This window comes from Phyllostomus hastatus, unplaced genomic scaffold (assembly GCF_019186645.2).
Source record: "Phyllostomus hastatus isolate PE091 unplaced genomic scaffold, TTU_PhHast_1.1 phas_scaffold_28, whole genome shotgun sequence".
NCBI lineage: Eukaryota > Metazoa > Chordata > Mammalia > Chiroptera > Phyllostomidae > Phyllostomus > Phyllostomus hastatus.
The window spans coordinates 23,158,379-23,177,038 of NW_025334022.1; the positions used below are offsets into that span (position 1 = coordinate 23,158,379).

At 43.1% G+C, this 18,660-nt stretch overlaps 1 protein-coding gene across 2 annotated transcripts in view; it reads left to right on the top strand.

The window, feature by feature from the left end:
- Positions 1-630: 630 nt before the first annotated feature.
- SLC25A43 (solute carrier family 25 member 43) overlaps positions 631-18,660 on the top strand; it is a 32,480-nt gene continuing 14,450 nt past the window's right edge. The window contains exons 1-4 of one of the 2 annotated variants that reach the window (XM_045817561.1): positions 631-1,053; positions 7,218-7,459; positions 10,985-11,157; positions 11,440-12,098. In XM_045817561.1, coding sequence (XP_045673517.1) covers positions 779-1,053; positions 7,218-7,459; positions 10,985-11,157; positions 11,440-11,589 — 840 coding nt within the window. In that variant the 5' untranslated portion in view covers positions 631-778 and the 3' untranslated portion in view covers positions 11,590-12,098. Of the gene's footprint in view, positions 1,054-7,217; positions 7,460-10,984; positions 11,158-11,439; positions 12,099-18,660 lie in introns of those variants that run through there. The other variant, XM_045817560.1, reaches the window with a different exon arrangement.

The following is an 18,660-nucleotide window of genomic DNA, read 5'->3' on the forward strand; positions in this document are numbered from 1 at the left end:
ATTACATACATATGTATGGGAACTTCACATACATGAGAGAGACACACACCCCCCCCCACACACACACACACACGAGGGGGTCAGAGACAGAACGGGAAAATGAGGTGTATATGACATTCTCAGCTAAGGATGAGGTAAGGCTCCTTGGGGCTTCAGAAGGGAGGAAGGTCATTCCCAGGACACTAAGAAGAGCAGGTATTCAGTGATTAGATGTTTGCCCTGCTGTGTAGATACGTCAAAAAAAGTCATTTCTGATTAACTCAGTATGGGCAAGGTCCCTAATTTAAATTCTTTAAGGGAAAGAGAAAAGTTTCTCATGAGTCTGCAGGATCCGGTTTAGCCTTTATGTTAAAATAATCTGCACACCACAGAGGAACATTTTAGGGTGACTGGTTCTGAATCCTTACAGGGTATACAAGAAGACAGGCAGGAGTGAATACTTAGGAAACTGAGAAGTCTAGCTGACTGGGCCTAGAGAGAGCACAGTGACTCTTTTTTCAACAGCAAACAGAAACTTGCCAGCTGCAGAGCAGATGGCAAATCCGGGAGGACTTGGGCTGTGGCGGCCTCCTCCGCTCCACCCACCGCACCGCACCGCACCCCACCCCACCCCACCCCACCTAAGGCCGCCAGGGCTAGTTAGGCTTCCCGAGTTGGCCGCGCATCCGTGCCCCTGCGGGAGGGCTTCGTCTGCCCCGCTGCCGAGAGCCCGGGAGCCCCAGGCCTGAGACACTCCGAGTTCCGGTGTCCCGGGCCAGGGCTTGGCCGGCGGGGCGCGATGGCGACATGGCGGCGTGACGGCCGGCTGACCGGCAGCCAGCGGCTGCTGTGCGCTGGGCTGGCCGGGGCGCTCAGCTTGAGTCTCACCGCACCACTGGAGCTCGTGACTGTGCTAGCCCAGGTCGGCGTGGTGCGAGGTCGCGACCGAGGGCCATGGACCACAGGGCTCGCCGTGTGGCGGGCCGAGGGGCCCCGGGCCCTGTGGAAGGGGAATACGGTGGCCTGCCTGCGCCTCTTTCCTTACAGCGCCTTGCAGCTCACTGCCTACCGCAAGTAAGGGCCGAGCCGTGCTGGCGGGTGGGCCGGGAGCCGGGACCCTCAGAATTCCCGGGGTCAGGGCTCTGCCGTGAGCCCGGGCTGTTTTACTGTTTTCCTGATCGCATGGGAGACCCTCGGGGCACTTTGGCCGACAGGAAACGTCTACAGCCCCCAAAGCGCAGCCTCCAAGTCTGTCACGTGCTCTTGGCCAGGTGCAGTTTTGTGGGGGCAGCCCTAACCCAGGAAGACTCACCGGGTAGGACAGGTGAGGGGGTGGCATGTGGCAAAAGGGGATTTGGGGGATGGAGTGAAGAGACCTCCAGAAAGATGGCTCCTAACCATTCCCACCGTCCATCAACCTGGAAACTGCCTTGACTAGCCTAGGAGAGAGAGATCTGTTTGAAATGTGTGTATGCAACTGTGCCTGTGTGACCAAAGCCCGCAGAAAAAAAGTGGTTGGTAGGACTAGAGGATTCCCTCCATTGCCACACGACAGGCTACAGGTTTCTACACAGACAAACAGCCCCCCAAATGAAGCTTGCCTTTAGGGTCCAACACCTCCCCATGCTATACTGCTCACTCCACACTCACTGCCCACCAGCTTTGCGCTTCTTCAACAGCTGCTTCTTAGGACTGGATAATACCAGATGAGTTTTCCAGCTTCCTCAAAACTCACAGCTATTTGCATTTTAACTGGAAACAAAACCTAAAACAGTGATGGAATTTCAGGAAAAGGAGATGCTTCTATGCTTGGAAGGATGGTCCCTGTGTTCCTCAGTGAGGATCACAGTGCAAACTCCAAAGACTGGCCTTGGTTCTGAATTAGATCAACAGCCCACAGCCTTGACCACATTGTTCAGCCTTGAAGGCTAACAGTCAAAGAATTTTGCCTTTGACTCTGGGAGGCCAGAGCTGGAAGGCTCATCTGGCAGCTGACAAGCAAGATGGAAGTGAGTCCTGCAGGCCAGAACTCATTCCACCTATCGCCTGGGAAGTAGGTTACGTTGTCTTCCTCTGAGAAGGGAAGGTACTGAGATCACCAGGCGTTTCTGTCAAGGCTGTCTTTCGAACCCAGCATTCCCTTGCCTCAGCAACTTCTGGCCTGAAGTCTGTAGACAGCTCTCTGAATTTTAATGACTCAACTTCTCCCCACTTCACTCTCTTCTCCACCAAGCCAGTATGTAAATCTTCCTTTGGAATGCATACCAGAGGAAGAAGACAGCTTCAAAGGCTGGTTTAAGAATTGTGGCTTTTCTGGTAACCACTTAATATATACATCATTAGATTTTTAAAACACCTTTATTGAGATATAATTGACATAAAAATTGTATACATTTAAGGTGTACAATTGGATATTTTGATATACATTGTGAAATAATTATCTCGATCAAGCTAATTAATGTATATATCACCTCCATATAGTCATTTTATCTGTGTGTACATACATGTGTACATACATGTGTACATCATTGAATTTTTAACACTCCTGCCTCATACCCTGTAAGGTTCATAGGGTGGGAAATATGTCCATTTTACAGGTGCAGAATGGGACACAGACTGGCCATACCATTCATTAGTGACATAGCTGAGTGCCACTACCTGGCTTTCTGATATCAAATCTCATACTGTATTACATCATGCTTCCTTTCTCTCTGCCTTTATTTGATTTTTTTAAAGATTTTATTTATTTATTTATTTTCAGAGAGGGAAGGGAGGGAGGGAGAGAGAGAGAGAGAGAGAGAGAGAGAGAGAGAGAGAGAGAGAGAGAGAAACATCAATGTGCGGTTGCTGGGGGTCATGGCCTGCAACCCGGGCATGTACCCTGACTGGGAATCGAACCTGGGACACTTTGGTTCCCAGCCCATGCTCAATCCACTGAGCTACGCCAGCCAGGATGCCTTTATTTGATTTTAATGTACTGAGTGTTCATTAAGTGCCCACTGTGTGCGTGATGCTGGGGATGAGGTAAGGATGAAAGCCACATGATCCCTGTGCCCCAAGCTTACAAACTAATAGAAGAATAAGACCAGTGTGTCCATAGTGTGTGATTTCCATGGTTAAAGTGCTATAGAAATAAACACTTCTGATAAGGGATGAGGAAGAAGAGAAGTACAGAATTCTCAGAGGAAAAAAATCCATCTGAGTTTGGTCTTAGGAGAATGAGTAGGAGTTTGCTGGGCAAAGATGGAGAGAAAGATATTGAAGGTAGTGTCAAGCACAGGGGTGGAAGGCATGCAGCATGACTGGAGCATAAGGTGTGTCTACAACTGTAATAGGAAGTACAGCCAGAAAAACAGGTTGGGATCAGATGTTGGAGGGCGGGGTTAAGGGGCTTGGACTTGACTTGGTATGCAAGGGTAGCTGTGAGAGATTTTTGGTGGGGGGAAATGCTGTGATTAAAGCAATTCAACAGTAATAATTGTCACCTGGAAGCAGGGTAGGATGACTACAGAGGAAGAAGACTGAGGGCAGATGGCAGGACCAGTTAGGAACCTATGGCACTAGTCTATGTGACAGCTGAGGGCAGCTGAAATACACTGGTGACAATGGGAGTGGAGCAGATTTGATCCATGGGAGAGGAAGAAGAGATAGTTACTCAGGTTTGCTCATTTTTTTCCTGCAAGATTTTTTTTTCTGGAAACTAAAGGGAAGTATTTCAGTGAATGGCTGGGTATAGATAGAAAGCAAAGTGGTTGATTAATCATGGTGCCATCCTTCCTATGTATAGACGATACCTTTGGTCCGTCATCATACTGATTCATCTCTACTCTTTCCTGACTGTGAATTTGCAAAATCATTGCGTGGGGGTAATGGTACAGCTTATGATCATAGATTTCAGCAAAGAATAAACATCTGCATGTTCAGAGAATGGAATGCAGTGGTTAAATAACTTGTCTACAAACACAATTAATGACAGACCTGGAGCTTGAAACCAGATCTTCTGTCTCCACAGTCCAGGACTGTGCTCACCATTGTGATACTGAAATGTGTGCTTACTTGGGTTAACAATCAAAAGAGTATGCTCGGGAGAATCTATTAGGCGCTAGGTACTTGTGATAAATAAATAATACCTAACACAATGCATGGCTTTCAAATATATCAAATAGCCCTCACCCAGCTTTATACCACCACTGCTTGTCTAACTGTATAAGCATTGATTTGGGTCCTTGCAGCTCTGAAATTGTTTATAAGCAACACCAACTCCTTATTGTGTAACCACTTCATGAGCTTGTGTTTGGCTGCTAACTTGTATTAGGTTGAAGTGTTGGCAGTTTTAACGACATATATCCAGGGTATGTGCAATATTTGTGTGCTTGAAAAGAATGGGTCACTGCTGCTCACCAGCTTATCCAGCCTCACTGGAAAAAACTAGCACGCATGTGTGTGGGGGTTGGGGGAAGAGCAGAAAGGGGAACATTGGTGTCCTGGCCAATCAAACAAGAACCTAAAATGTGGGGACCAGGGTGAGATCAAAGGCTTATTAGGGTTGCCTGCCTTGACTCTGTGATTCTAAGGGGAATGATAAGTGGTCATTGTCTCTGTATCAGGTGGTCGGTGTCTAAGAAGGGACCTCATTTGGTTCTTTTTAAATTTTGTGTATTTGATAGGAAGAACTGATTTTATAAGGCAATCTGATATAAGACAGTTCCTCTTCCTAGCTCATCAAGTTAACCAAAAGTGTATTTCCTCTCCCGTTGCCCTTACCAGTCATTTCCTTAGCAGGACTGTTGAACTCTCTTCTGATCTATGCTGAGTTTTAGTGCAGTGTCTGGCACATTGTAGACATTCAATAAATGGATAATGAATTCATTAGTGCCCCAGAAGTGGCCAAGTGGGATAGGGAATAAGGGTGAGGCAATGAGAATGAATGGTGTTTCCTTTGGCATTTCAAACTCCATGTTTTTCTAGGTTGTTCTACCTTACTGTGAACCATTCCTTCAGTCAAGCATTTTCATTTCCTCAATCTTCCCTTCCTCTTCTAAGGTCCCCCTGCCCCAACCCCACCAACTTGACTGGCCAGAGGAGAGAGGAGTGAGAAACAAGGAAGTATGCAGTCAGTGAAACTGAGGCAAATGGCCCGTTGATGGTAGCCAGATCTAGTTACCTGGATCTTTAAAAGGTAGATGGTTAACTCAGACCACTGTTTCAGTCAGAACAGTTAAGGTACATTAACAAAATGAAGTCAAGATTTTCCTACATCTTGAAGGAGATGCTTTTTTTAAAAAAACAAGAAATCATTGAGTTTACTTGAGAACAAGGAGCCATCCTAGAACCCCTTCAATAACTGCACCTGCACACCCACTCATCTTATTTAGGGCCCTGGTTTGCTGCCAAACTGAAGGAACAGGGAAGACACCTTTTCACTGGAGGTTTGAAAGTCAAAGCACTAGGGATATTCTCAGTTTTTTAAAGATACAATACTTTTATTTTAGCCTAGTTCTGTTCACTTTCCTTTTATTCAAACCCTTACTATCCCTCTCCCTCTCTCCCTCCCCACTCTCTGGCACAAAATATTTATTTCCTGGTTTCCAAGTCATTTTTTATCTTAAACTCATAAGCAAGATGGAGTAAAATTCCTTTGCTTCCTGTTCCTGACCAGGGAACATAGGTCATGCAAATGTCCCCTTATAACAATTTCTCCCCATGTAGGCCCTTATGCCTGGAGATGTGCTGCTCCCCAAAAGAGGGATTGTAAAAGAATAACTTTCTATTTTGTATTTGGAAAAGTCCACCCAAAGCCATTTTTTTACTACATTGTAAAACTGCAGAGAAACACAAAAAATAACATAGCAAACCCCCACCATCCAGAAATGACAGCATGATAATTAGTATAAAAGATACTTCAATATCTTTTTAATACAAGAAATAAAACATCGCCCTGGCTGGTGGCTCACTGGATTGAGTGCTGGCCCACAAACCAAAGGATCACTGGTTCCATTCCTAGTCAGGGCACATGCCTGGGCTGCAGGCCAGGTCCCTGGTGGGCGTGCCAAGGAGCTACCACACATTAATGTTTCTCTCCCTCTCTTTCTCCCTTCCTTCCGCTCTCTCTAAAAATAAATAAAATCTTTTTTAAAAAAGAAAAGAAATAAAATATCATAGATCAAACTGCAGCCCACTTCATTCTCTTTCCCAGTTCATCCCCTCTTCCACCTTCCAGGAGGTCTATTTTACACTTTTTTATAGCTATCTGTAACTGTCCATGAGTAATATAAGGTATGATTTTGTGGGTGTGTTTCTTAATTTAAATAGATCTTTGTCATAGACTATAGGTCACTCTGCAACTTTCTTTTTTCACTCAACTTTATGATTTATTTATGTTAATACATAGTTCTAAGCCCATTCATTTAAACTATATAGTATCCATTGTATGGCTATACTGTAATTTATCCATTTCCCTACCAATGGTCATTTAAATGGTTTGACTTTTTCACACTTACAGATGCTGTTTGTGTCTTCATATGTACATGTACAAGAATTTCTCTAGGTTATGCATCTAGAAAGGGAATTGCTGAGGTAAAAGTACACATGCTTTCAATTTTACTAGATACTACAAAATGGCCATACCAATGTGCACTTCTACAAGCAGTGGGTGAGAGATCCTGTTTCCACTCATCCTCACCATCACTTAATATTATCCAACTTTTAATCCTTGTCAGTCTGCTAGGTGAGAAATGGTATCTTGTTATTGTTTTTATTCGTCATTTCCCTGACAACTAGTGGGGTAGCACATCTTCTAATTAACCCAATATATTTTAAAACTCAATTTCTGGGGAATTTCAAAGTCATCATTTCAAGCAATTTCGTTTCTTTTAAGTTTCAACAGAAGCAAAGGAGTACACTACGCTTTAGTACTTACTAAGTACTTATGCAAATTTACACCACACAGGCAAGCCAGAGTTGAGTTACGTGGATAAAAGGGGGAAATACTTAAAGTGAAGTGGGAAGGACGTAAGGGTAGCTATAAATAAGAGGGCTGGGCATCTCTTCCTTACAGCTAACTAGAATTATACAAATATAGTGGAGTTAATGTGTTATTCATTAATCCTAATTCATTAGCATGGTAGTTTTCATTTTGTAAATCATTTTCAAATGCTGGAAGATGTTTCAAGTAGTGTCGAGCACTCTAGCACAATCCATAGCTGACTCCCTTGGGCTTTCCCCCTGTTTTCTCCCAGGTTTGTTGTACTCTTCATGGATGACCTGGGCCATATTTCCCAGTGGAGTGCCATCGTGGCTGGAAGTCTTGCAGGCATGGTTTCCACCATTGTGACATACCCTACAGACCTCATCAAAACGCGCTTGATTGTGCAGAATATGCTGGAACCATCATATAGGGGGATCCTCCATGCTTTTTCTACTGTTTATCAACAGGAAGGATTTCTGGCTCTTTATCGAGGGGTTTCCCTTACAGTTTTAGGTAAGAGAAATTTTCACCTTGTCCAAGGAAAGGCTGCATTCTTTGACATATATGAATGTACTGTGTACCTTTATAGCCAGTTAAATCCATTTTATTGAGGTCAATGGCATATGGATTTAGTCCATATAGAGCCACTTAGCTTCATTCTATTCCATAGCTATACAGCCCACTCCTAACTTTGGCTTGTCACATCCCAGAGAGGGGTGGAGGATAGAGTGTAGAGGTGGCTATACCCAAACTGATTGGAAGACAATGCCATACATTCCCCATCCAATTGTGGGAAGGAGTCTCAGTGTGCATATGTGCATGTATGAGCACAACCAGGGTAGCAGTTGTAGCTTCTATGGTCTTTGGAGCCTGTGTCAAGGCTACACACACACAGGTCACCCGGGACCTCCAATGGCCAATCCAGTAGACATTTGCCCTTTATCTGACCTTTGTTGCAACATATGATGAGATTGATCACTCCTTCTTCTGGAAACTTGGCTTCTCAGACCCCACTGTCTCCTGGATATCTTCCCCGTCTCTCTGGCAGCTCTCTCTTATCTCACTTATCTGGCTCATCTGACACTGCTAGTCCCCTACATTATCACTATCCCCCCAGATCCTTCCTTAACTCTTCTTTCATTCTCCATACCCTCCCTAGGTGGCCTCATCTAAGCTGTGGCTTAAACAAGCATCATTGTACTCTAATGAACCCCATAATAATTTCTTTGTTTTAAAGATTTTATTTATTTTTAGAGAGAGGAAAATGGAAGAAGAAAGAGAGGGAGGCAAATAGTGATGTGAGAGAGGAACATTGATCAGTTGCCTTTCCTTTGCGTTGCCTCTCATACACGTCCTGACCAGGGACAGAGCCTACAACCCAGGCATATGCCCTGACTGGGAATCAAACCAGTGACCTTTTTTCTTTGTGGGACGATGCCCAGTCACCTAAGCCATACTGGTCAGGGCCCAATATCATTTCTATAGTAACATTTATAGGTGTTAACTGTGTGCCAGATAGTGTGCTAAATGCTTTCCATACAAGTTGTCATTTAAGCCTTATCTTACAGATGAGGAAATAGATATTTAGGGAAGCTAAGTGACTTCCCCATAACCACATAGATAGAAAGTGGAAGAACCTAGCAATATAACACCAGAGCCCTCTTTCTGAACCACTGACTGCTACCAATTCCCTATGGCAGTACAAATACCTACTATTGGACACCCTCACCTGATGCTCCCTTGGCTCATAAAACTCAAGATTAAACCCAGTGTCATTAATCTCACACCTGCTCTCCTCTTGTGCTCCCTAATGAATGAGACACCTTTCTTTCACCCAGTGGCCCAAGCCAGAAGAAACCTAGGCTCACTTCAACTCTTCCCCTGATTCCACTCTCACTTTAGTCAGCAAATGCTGTCAAGTTGACCTCTTTGAACTCACCATCTATCCCCCTTCTCCAGCTCCATCTCCTCTGCCCTAGGTCATACTCGCATCACCATCTTTTCCATAGACACTTACAAGAGGCTCCTCCTGCCTGTTCCCAGTCTTGGGTCTCTCCTGCCCCGGTCTGCCCTGTGCACTGCAGCCAGGGTGTGGTGATCTCTCTAAAGGCAAGATGATTGTTTCACCACCCTCACTCCACTGCCCTGCTCAAAAGCCTTCACTGCCTCTTAAGCTGCAGGGAAAAGCCCCAATTCTTTGTAGCCTACCAGACCCTTCAGAACAGCCCGTCCTACCTCCTCTCCTGTCATACCTCCACCTGCACTGATGCTCCAGCCATACAGAAATACTCGCATTTCCTGGAAATACTACTTACTCCCTTTGTTCATGCTGTTTCTTCTGCCTGGACTGCCTGTCCACTCTATGTCTGGTGAACTCCTACTCATTCCTCAAGACTCAGTTGAGAAGTTCTCTTTTCTGTGAAGTCCTTCCTGATTGCCCCTCCGGCAAAATTAACCCCTCTGATCCTAGCGTACCTAAAGCACTTTGTATAGCGCCCCCCACCCCACCCTTATGTCACCTATCTGGGGCCTTACCACTAGACGGCGAGCTTCTCCAGGAATTAGCCTACCCTTTTTTGTATTCCTGCACCTGCCCTAGGTCCCAGCACATAGCATAAACTGCATGAATGTTTTCTGAATGAAGGCAAATGGTTCATCATTTTTAATGTGTTTATTAAATATAAATATTATATTATTCTGAGGACAAGCAACCCCTTTGTGTTATCCACTCTTTTAAATCCCCTTTTGAAGGAGACACTTAGTCCCTCTGTAAAATTAACATGATTCCCAAAGTTTCTGGAAGTTTGTGAAAGTGTTGCCTACTATACTCCTTGCTCACCATATTTTCCTAGAAAGCTGAGGATGCCATACAGTGCACGGTGCCCACTGGACCCTGAGACAGCCACATCATTTCCAAAGACAAGGTCAAGTGACCTCCCTCACCACTACAGTCTCACTCTCCAGTTTTCACAGAATGTTTCCTTCCCAGCTACAGACCAGTCCCTCTTTGTCTCCACAAGTTGATTAAGTGCAGCCTACTTTTTCTTATGAGACTTATTTTCTTTCAATATTTTTTATTTTTACAACTTTAAACACCCAGAAAAGTTTAATAAACTAGTAAACGCCCAGCCCTGGCTGGTGTGGCTCAGTGGATTAAGCGCCAGCCTGCGGACCAAAGTGTCACTGGTTTACTTCTCAGTTGGGGCATATGCCTGGGTTGCAGGCTGGGTCCCTGGCTGGGGACATATGAGAAGCAACCAATTGATGTATTTCTCACACATTGATGTTTTTCTCCCTCTCTTTCTGTTGGTCTAAAATAAATTTTTAAACAATTGGAAACACCCATATACCCACCACCTAGATGCTACAATTAATATTTGGCTTTATCATGTATATGTCCATCTATCCACCCCTCCAGCATTCATCAGTCCATCATACACACACACACACACACACACACACACACACACACACACAAAGATGTTATTTATATTTTTGGAGAGAAGGAAAGGGAGAAAGAGAGGGAGAGAAACATCAATGTGTGGTTGCCTCTTGCATGCCCCCAACTGGGGATCTGGCCCACAATGCAGGCATGTGCCCTGACTGGTGATTGAACTAGTGACTTTCTGGTTTGCAGGTCAATGCTCAACCCACTGGGCCACACCAGTCAAAGTTATTTTTGATGATTTCCATATAACTTGCAAATATCAATATACTTCACCCCTCAATTCTTCAACATGTATATCATAAACAAGGTTAGAGTTCAATATTTGTTTTTAAAGTAAAATTTACATAGACTAAAAGTATGCAAACCTTTTGCAATTCATTTGATGCATCTTGACAAATGACACAACCCCTATCAAAACAGAGCACGTTGTTATTACCCAAGAAAGTTTCTTCCCGCTGCTTCAGCTGGAGTGATTTTAACAAGCCCAGAGAGGGTCTTGTTTACTTGCCCTGGATTCCCCATAGGCATTTATGTTCTCAAGCCAGTGTTTCCCTAGACGTCAGCAGCCTCTTCCTGGCCTTGTTTTGCAGGTGCTCTCCCTTTCTCTGCTGGCTCCCTTCTAGTTTACATGAACCTGGAGAAAATCTGGAATGAACCCCGAGATCGCTTCTCTCTCCTCCAGAACTTTGCCAATGTCTGCCTGGCTGCTGCGGTGACTCAGACCCTCTCCTTTCCCTTTGACACGGTGAAGAGGAAGATGCAGGTGAGGAGTGATTTTGGAGGGGGTAGTGGAGGGATGCCTTGCAGTGTTGGTGGGTGGGTAACGACAGTAGAGAACACTGACCCTGAGCAATGTCAGGTTTCCAAGGAGATTGTGACTGCTCACACCAGTACTGTGCAAATTCCCACTCCAGGCCATTTCCACTGCTAACCTCAGGGCTATTGGCTCCAGCTCAAACTATTTCATTCCCATGCTCTGCTTTTTTTTAGGGCTTTTATTACTCCTCCAGATGAGGCCCAATTTTCTTTTCTCTCTTCCTCTTAGCTGCTATCTCCTGTGACATCATTGAAACCCCCTGGCTCCCTCTCCCTGGGGCCTCCACAGAGAGGAGGAGAGGGCACTCTTTCATTACCACCCCTTACCTCAGTGAAACAGACTGGAAAGAATGAAAATAAGCCAAGAGCTACTCGATGACCAAGCTCCAATAGTCCCTGAGTCCCTTGCTAAGGAAGTAACTACATTTGAAAAGGATTGGTGTGTTGGTGGGACTGGACCTTCATTTTCCTAATTGTTACCTGGGAAACTCACATTTGCTCTATAGGCTACAGAGACAACAGCCTGGTACCTGAGAGCCCAAAGTGAGTAACTGGCTTAGCCTAGAATCACCCAATTTTGATTTAAAAAAAAAATCAGTGGGCCAAGTAAGGTTGGGGGTTACAAGCAGGTCTTCACAGTGAGGGTAGGTTCAGAATGGAGAACTCTGAGGCTTTGTATTTGCCTTTAACCCTACTTGCTCTCTGATAGCCTCCGTAAAACTCCAGTCCACAGATTTGCTTGACTCCCTGGCCTTTTCTGGGCAAATCTTGATTTCTATGATTAATACATGTTCCTGAAGAGATGCTTGGATATTAATGTGGGGTAAGTTGAGTCCAGTTTTAAATGATCGATCCCAGCTGAATTCATTTTTCCACACGTCTGTAACTTGTTCCTCCGCAATCTTAGTGGCCCCTGCCTTCCCTTCGGTGGCTTTCTTGGCTGGGCTGGACCCCACTTACCTCAGCACTAAAAAGCCTGAAGGACCCTGACTGGGTAGTTCAGTTGGTTAGAGTGTCATTCTGATACACCAACATTGCCGGTTTCATCCCCAATCATGGCACATACAACAAGCAACCAATGAATGCATGAATAAGTGGAGCAACAAATCAGTGTTTCTGTCTCTCTCTCTCCCCTTTCCTCTCTCTTTCTAAAATCAATAAATGAAAAAATATGTACTTTAAAAAGTGTAAAGGTACTTATCTCAACCTATAAAGAAAAGCTGCCTTCAGAATAACACACATCACAATGACATTCAGTTCTGCTTCAGTCCACCAAACTTTTCATCTGTCTGGGTTGTGTTCCCTTCCTGTGCTTTGTCAAGAGAAATAAATAATTGTCACACTGTTGTAATTGTAATTATTGTAATTGCAATATAGATGTAAGTTCAGAGCCTGCTCAGTGCATGCTTATTTGTAATGCATCATTCCTAATTTTAAAAGTACTGTACATAAGCTTAGAAATGGTTAAAATGGTCAATTTTATGCTATGTTTTGCACAGATTATAGAAAGGTATGAAAAAGAAAACAATAATTATTTATAAGCCCAACACATACACACTATAATAATTAATAGTTTTTATTTTATGTATATTTATGTGTGTGCATGTGCATACATGTGGGTGTGCATAAATATAAAATATATGTAATACATGTATATGGAAGGTTTTTTTCACAACACTGTGTTCCTACTGTATATAAAAATTAGTATCCTGCTTGTTTCACTTCTTATATAATAGATATTACCCTAGGCTATCAAGTGTTGAGAACTTCTTTTTAAATTATCACATAATTTTCTACCCTGTAGATGTGCCACAAATATTTTTTAAAGTAACAAATATTTATTCTCAAAGTTCTGGAGGTTGGAAGTTTAATATCAAAGTGCTGGTGAGGCCATGCCCCTTTTGAATGCTTTAGGGGAGGATCCTTCCTGTCTTTTCCAGCCTCTGGTAGCCCTCACAGTTCCTTGGTTTGTGGCAACATAACTTCCATCTCTGCCTCCATCATGCCATAAATAGCAGTTTCTCAGGGTTTTTTTTTTTAATATTTAGGCTGTTTCTGATTCTTCAGTAAAAACCCTTGTATGTTTTCACATTTGTGATGACACCTTTCAGCTGTATTCCTAGAAATCAACTTACAGGTCACAAGATAAAAATAATTCTAAGGTTCTTAATGACGTTTGCACCCTAGCAAGGTTGTAAGTTTACACTTGCACCAACAGTAAGAGTGGTTCACCTCAACTCTCATCAACAGTAATTACTATCACTTTCTAAAGCCTTGGGAACCTAATAGCTGACAAATACCATTACATTGTCTTCATTTGAATTTCATTGATTACATAAGCAAATTGTACATTTTTCATATATAAATAGGCCCTTTGTATTTTTTGGGAACTACTCTCTTTATGTCTAACACCTATTTATCTAGGATATTCAGCTTTTTCTACTGATTGGTAGGAAGTCTTTATATGTTAAAGATATTAACCCTTTCCCATATATTACACGTATTTTTCCCAGTTAGACATTTGGTTTCTGATGCTATTTATACACTATTGTTATTAGACATGTTTTTTAGATTTTTATGCCATTACATCTATTACTGTTTTTTGTTTCTACCTTTGCTTTTCTGCATAAAAGCCCTGCCCCACAATGATAGGATTATTCATCAATATAGATCTTTTAAAAAAAATTTTAGTTATTTACTTTTAGAGAGAGGGGAAGGAAGGGAGAAAGAGAGGGAGAGAAACAGCAATGTGCAAGAGAAACATTGATCAGGTGCCTCTCACACGCCCCCTACTGGGGACCTGGCCCAGAACCCAGGCATGTGCCCTGACTGGAATCGAATCAGTGACCCTTTGGTTCACAGGCCAGTGCTCGATCCACTGAGCCACACCAGTCAGGGCTGTAATACCTTTTAATAGGTGGCAGAACACCTCCCTTCTCATTGCTCTTCTTTTCAGCATTTCCTTGATTATTCTCAGTCATTTGTTTCTCCTGATAAACTTTAGAATTACCTTGTGATTATGAATGGAGTTATGTCAAACCTACAAACTTGGAATAATTCATATAAGATATTTTGTCTTTTACTTAGGAATGCCATATATTTCTCTTAGTTTCAGTCATCTTTCTTTAGATTGAACTATATAAAATTGCCAATATTCTACCATTGTTAAATGATTTTTTAAAATTTATTGATTTGAGAGAGAGAGAGAAAGAGATTTGTTTCACTCATTTATGCATTCATTTGTTGATTCTTGTATGTGCCCTGACTGGGAGTAGAACCTACATCCTTGGCATATTGGGACAATGCTCTAGCCAACTAAATTACCCAGCCAGGGCTAATATTCTACCTTTATCTTTTTGACATACTCAAATGGTAATTTCATATGGTTCAACCCTTAGAAAAATTGATTTCTTCATGTGGTAATTATGTTTTCTCTTTAGAAAAAGATAGCTTTTTAAAAAACAATGTCAGGGAAAGGTTTATTAGGAAAGATTTATGATATACCAGAAGCTTTTTATTCATTTTTTAAAAACCCTGGCCCTAAGAATTTATTTTACTGTCTGGAGTGAGAATAGGCTCTCATTGGCTGAGCATCAGAAGCTGGATGGAACAAAAGCTACTTATAGCACTGGCTTCCATGCTTTGAGGATCACTTTTTGAAATAGTTGAGCCAGTCTATGACCATACTACCCTGAACGTGCCTGATCTCATCTGAAATAGTAGAGCCAGAGGCATCTCTCCAATACTTTCTGCCACCTCTTATAATTTAGTGTTCCTTACACATCGTTTAAGGCTTTGAGCCTAGTGGTAGGGGTAGTCAATGGAAAAGGTAAAATTCTGGGACCAGTTCGTATGTGTGAGATTTTTCCCCCCCGTATCAATCAGTTCTCCAACACCAGCTGGGTGTCCTACAATGGAACTCATTTCTTTTTTTTTTAAGATCTTTTATTTATTTATTTCCAGAGAGAGGGGAAGGGAGGGAGAAAGAGAGGGAGAGAAACATTGATGTGGAGAGAAACACTTATTGGCTGCCTCTCTCACACCCCCCAACCAGGAACCTGGCCTGCAACCCAGGCATGTGTCCTAACTGAGAATCAATCAGTGACCTTTCACTTCAGGATAACACCCCATGCACTGAGCCATACCAGTCAGGGCTCAACTCAATTCTGATACTATCTACCTGGAGATAGCATCAGATCACAGGGTAAGAGCTTAACTCCATAAGACAGCCACCCCCTCTTCAGATGCCAATCTCAAGTCCAAGTGCTTCTGACTGATTGGCTATAAATCAGAGGTTCCCAGGACCCCATCCTTGAGTTGACTTAATTCACTAGAGCAGCTAATAAAACTCAGGAAACCAGATTACTCACTAGATTACCAGTTTATTACAAAGGATAATAAAGGATATGAATCACCAGTCAGATGAAGAGATTCACAGGGCACAGTCCCAAACAAAGGAGCTTCTGTCCCCATGGAATTTGGGACTTGGCACTATGGCACCTGGATGTGTTCTGCTTCGCCAACCTGGAATCTCTCTGAGCCCTGTGCTTTTGGGGTTTTATAGAGGCTTCATTACATAGGCATGATTGACTAAATCATTAGCCATTAGTGACTGATCCATGCTCCAGCCCCTCATCCCTCCCAGGAGGTCAGGGAAGTGGGACTGAAAGTTCAGCCTTCAATCACATGGTTGGTTCCCCTGGCAACCAGCCTCCATTCTTTGGTGTCACTCCAAAAGTCTTCTCATTCACATAAGCTTAGGTGCGGTTGAAAGGGGATTGTTATGAATATCAAGACATCTTCATCACTCTCATTACTCAGGAAATTGCAAGGGTTTCAGGAGCGCTGTGCCAGAAATGGGGATGAAGGCCAACTATATATATATATATATATATATATATATATATATATATATATATTTCTTATTATGTCATAGTATCACAGAGGGTTTTAGATAAAATTCAATGACATCTAAATGTGGGAGTGGGGTTTCAGTCTTCCCTATAAACTTTTAGTTTTCCTTTATCCCCCTGAGAGCTAGAACAATGATCTCTTGTGGGGGAATCTAGCCACTACTACATTCTACTCTGGAATATTTATATACATACAACAATGTACTATAAACCAGGGTAAGGTATATGAGAAGTGGGTATTTGGGGGTAAACTTGCTAATCTTTCCCCTTGTATAGAAACACTCTAAATAATGCATATGTAGAGTTTCAACAAGAAGCTTTAAAATGAATGCCAAGTCATAGTGATTATGTAAAAAAAAACAAAAAACAAAGAAGCAATTGCTGTTTTCAAAAGGTATGATCAGCATCCAGTTATGAATAACATCATAAATGACATCCAAAGATATAGGAAATGAATTCTTAGGATTTTAGTTAAAGTGCTATGTAACAGGGGTGAACAAACATAATAATACCTTGTCCGCTCTACTTTTTAAAAAAAGTAATCCCCAAGACAGAACCAGAGGCTTTTAAATGTAAGCATGCATTTCTTTCTCTCGCCATTAGATGTCGCTGCAGTAAAATGGAGCGCACCTGAATACAATCTGGGGGTATTAGAGCCAGAGCACTAGTGATGTCTGTCTAGTTAAAACCTCCTAATCCCTGCTTGAAATTCATATTCAGTTTGGAGGATAAGGGGCCTAGAAACAACAGTCGAACTCTAAATTTTGCTGTAGTTGTTGTTTTTTTTTTTTTCCTGAAAAGCACACAATCCAAATTCTCCAAGAAGAGAGAGCTTTAATAACAATCTCCCCTCAGGGGAGTAGGCAGAGTTTGCCAGCAGAATTTGTAAGGAGGGAGCTTTGCAGGGCAGCCATGCGCTCTGACCCGGGTACACTTAGTAATAACATTTAAATTCCATTGGCTGTCCTTGTTGCCCTGCCTGTCAGGAAGCAAATCCATGTCAAGTGTCTTACCCCACACTGTCTACTTTGTCCAAATGTCTCCTTCTAATATGTTTTTACACACACACACACACACACACACACACACACAGATACACACTGCTTGTTTAATGCCATATCAGGTTGAAACTCTCTTAAACATTAATGTCAATAATCAGAAGTCTTGTTTAACCAGCTGGACCCTTTCTTCACGGTGCTTACTCTCATTTTATTCCTTTTTCTTTTTCTTGCCTGGGCTCCTGGCTGGCATGCTAGAGAATGGAGAGGTAAATAAATTATGCATGTGCATGTTTTGATGGCATGGTTTCTGGTGTGAAGGGGTGGATCTGCCCTCTGTTCAAATGGAATGAGGTGCCCCCCACCTGGTGTGCTTTCACAGATGCCAAGACCACCCTACCCCACTTCAGTGCCTTTCACTTCAAACTCTTCCAGGTATGGCTTGGCCTTTCCACTGTCATATCTCCCACCTGGCCCAGAGCCTGGGCCTGAAGAAGTTAGCGACATTATTGTATTGAGAGAGTAGAAAGGGTAAAAATTGACAGAGATTTAATTAATCTCACTAATCTGTGGGCTTCTAATAAGGATTTGGGATTCCTGAGCAAATAATTCTCTGGATAGGCACCTGTGGAGAAGAGAGGGTGACAGGCTGCCCTGAACATCCAAGGAGCAGCTGAGAACATGAGACCTCCTGAGAGGAGCAGGAAGGAGGCACCAGGCACAAGCTTGATTCCCCCATAGCTCTATCTGCCACCCTCCCATGTTGCCCATATTAGGTGTGTCCATTTCATCAAATATAAAACTGAATGTCAGCCTGTTGCTTTACACTCCAGGGGACTTTGACCCCATCAAGCTCACAAGGTAAGCAGGATTGGGCCAGGTCAGCATTTGAACTGAAAACACATAAGATGAAGAACAAAGGTAGCGTCCAAGTGGCACAGCTGACAAAGCAAAATACACGTGGTACCTGAGTGAAGGGAGGCCCTGGCCTGTTCAAACAGAGATGCTGAGCCTGACAGAGATGCTTAACACCTCTGCTGCTTTTAGTCAACTGGACACTGTTGCTTCACCAGTCCCTCCCAGAGTCTCCCTCCCCCACACACAATTTCTCATGCTCAAACCCACGTCTTCATCCCCGATCCCACACTGTGGACATTACCATGTAGCTATCACCTCTCCACTGGCACCTCTAACTGAATATGTATTAAACGGACTTCTTCCTCTGAAATGTTCTTTCCAAGAGTTTTCCATTTTAATGCCAACATTCCCCCAGTTATCGAGGCTGGAAATCCACAAGGTATCTTTGAGTTTCCTCTTCCCCTATCCCCAATCAACTTTGAGGCCAGTTATTTCTTCATTCCCAATATTCCCAATGTTCCCACGCTGGTCTTTCTTTTTGTCACTGTCCCTGTCCTAACCTGGGACCTTAACAGGTCATACCTAGGCCATTGCAGCAATCCTGTAATCGGCCTCCAGGATTAATTCTAAAAATGATCCTGGAGCACCAATGTACCCAGCACTGTGGGAAGTGCTTTAAGC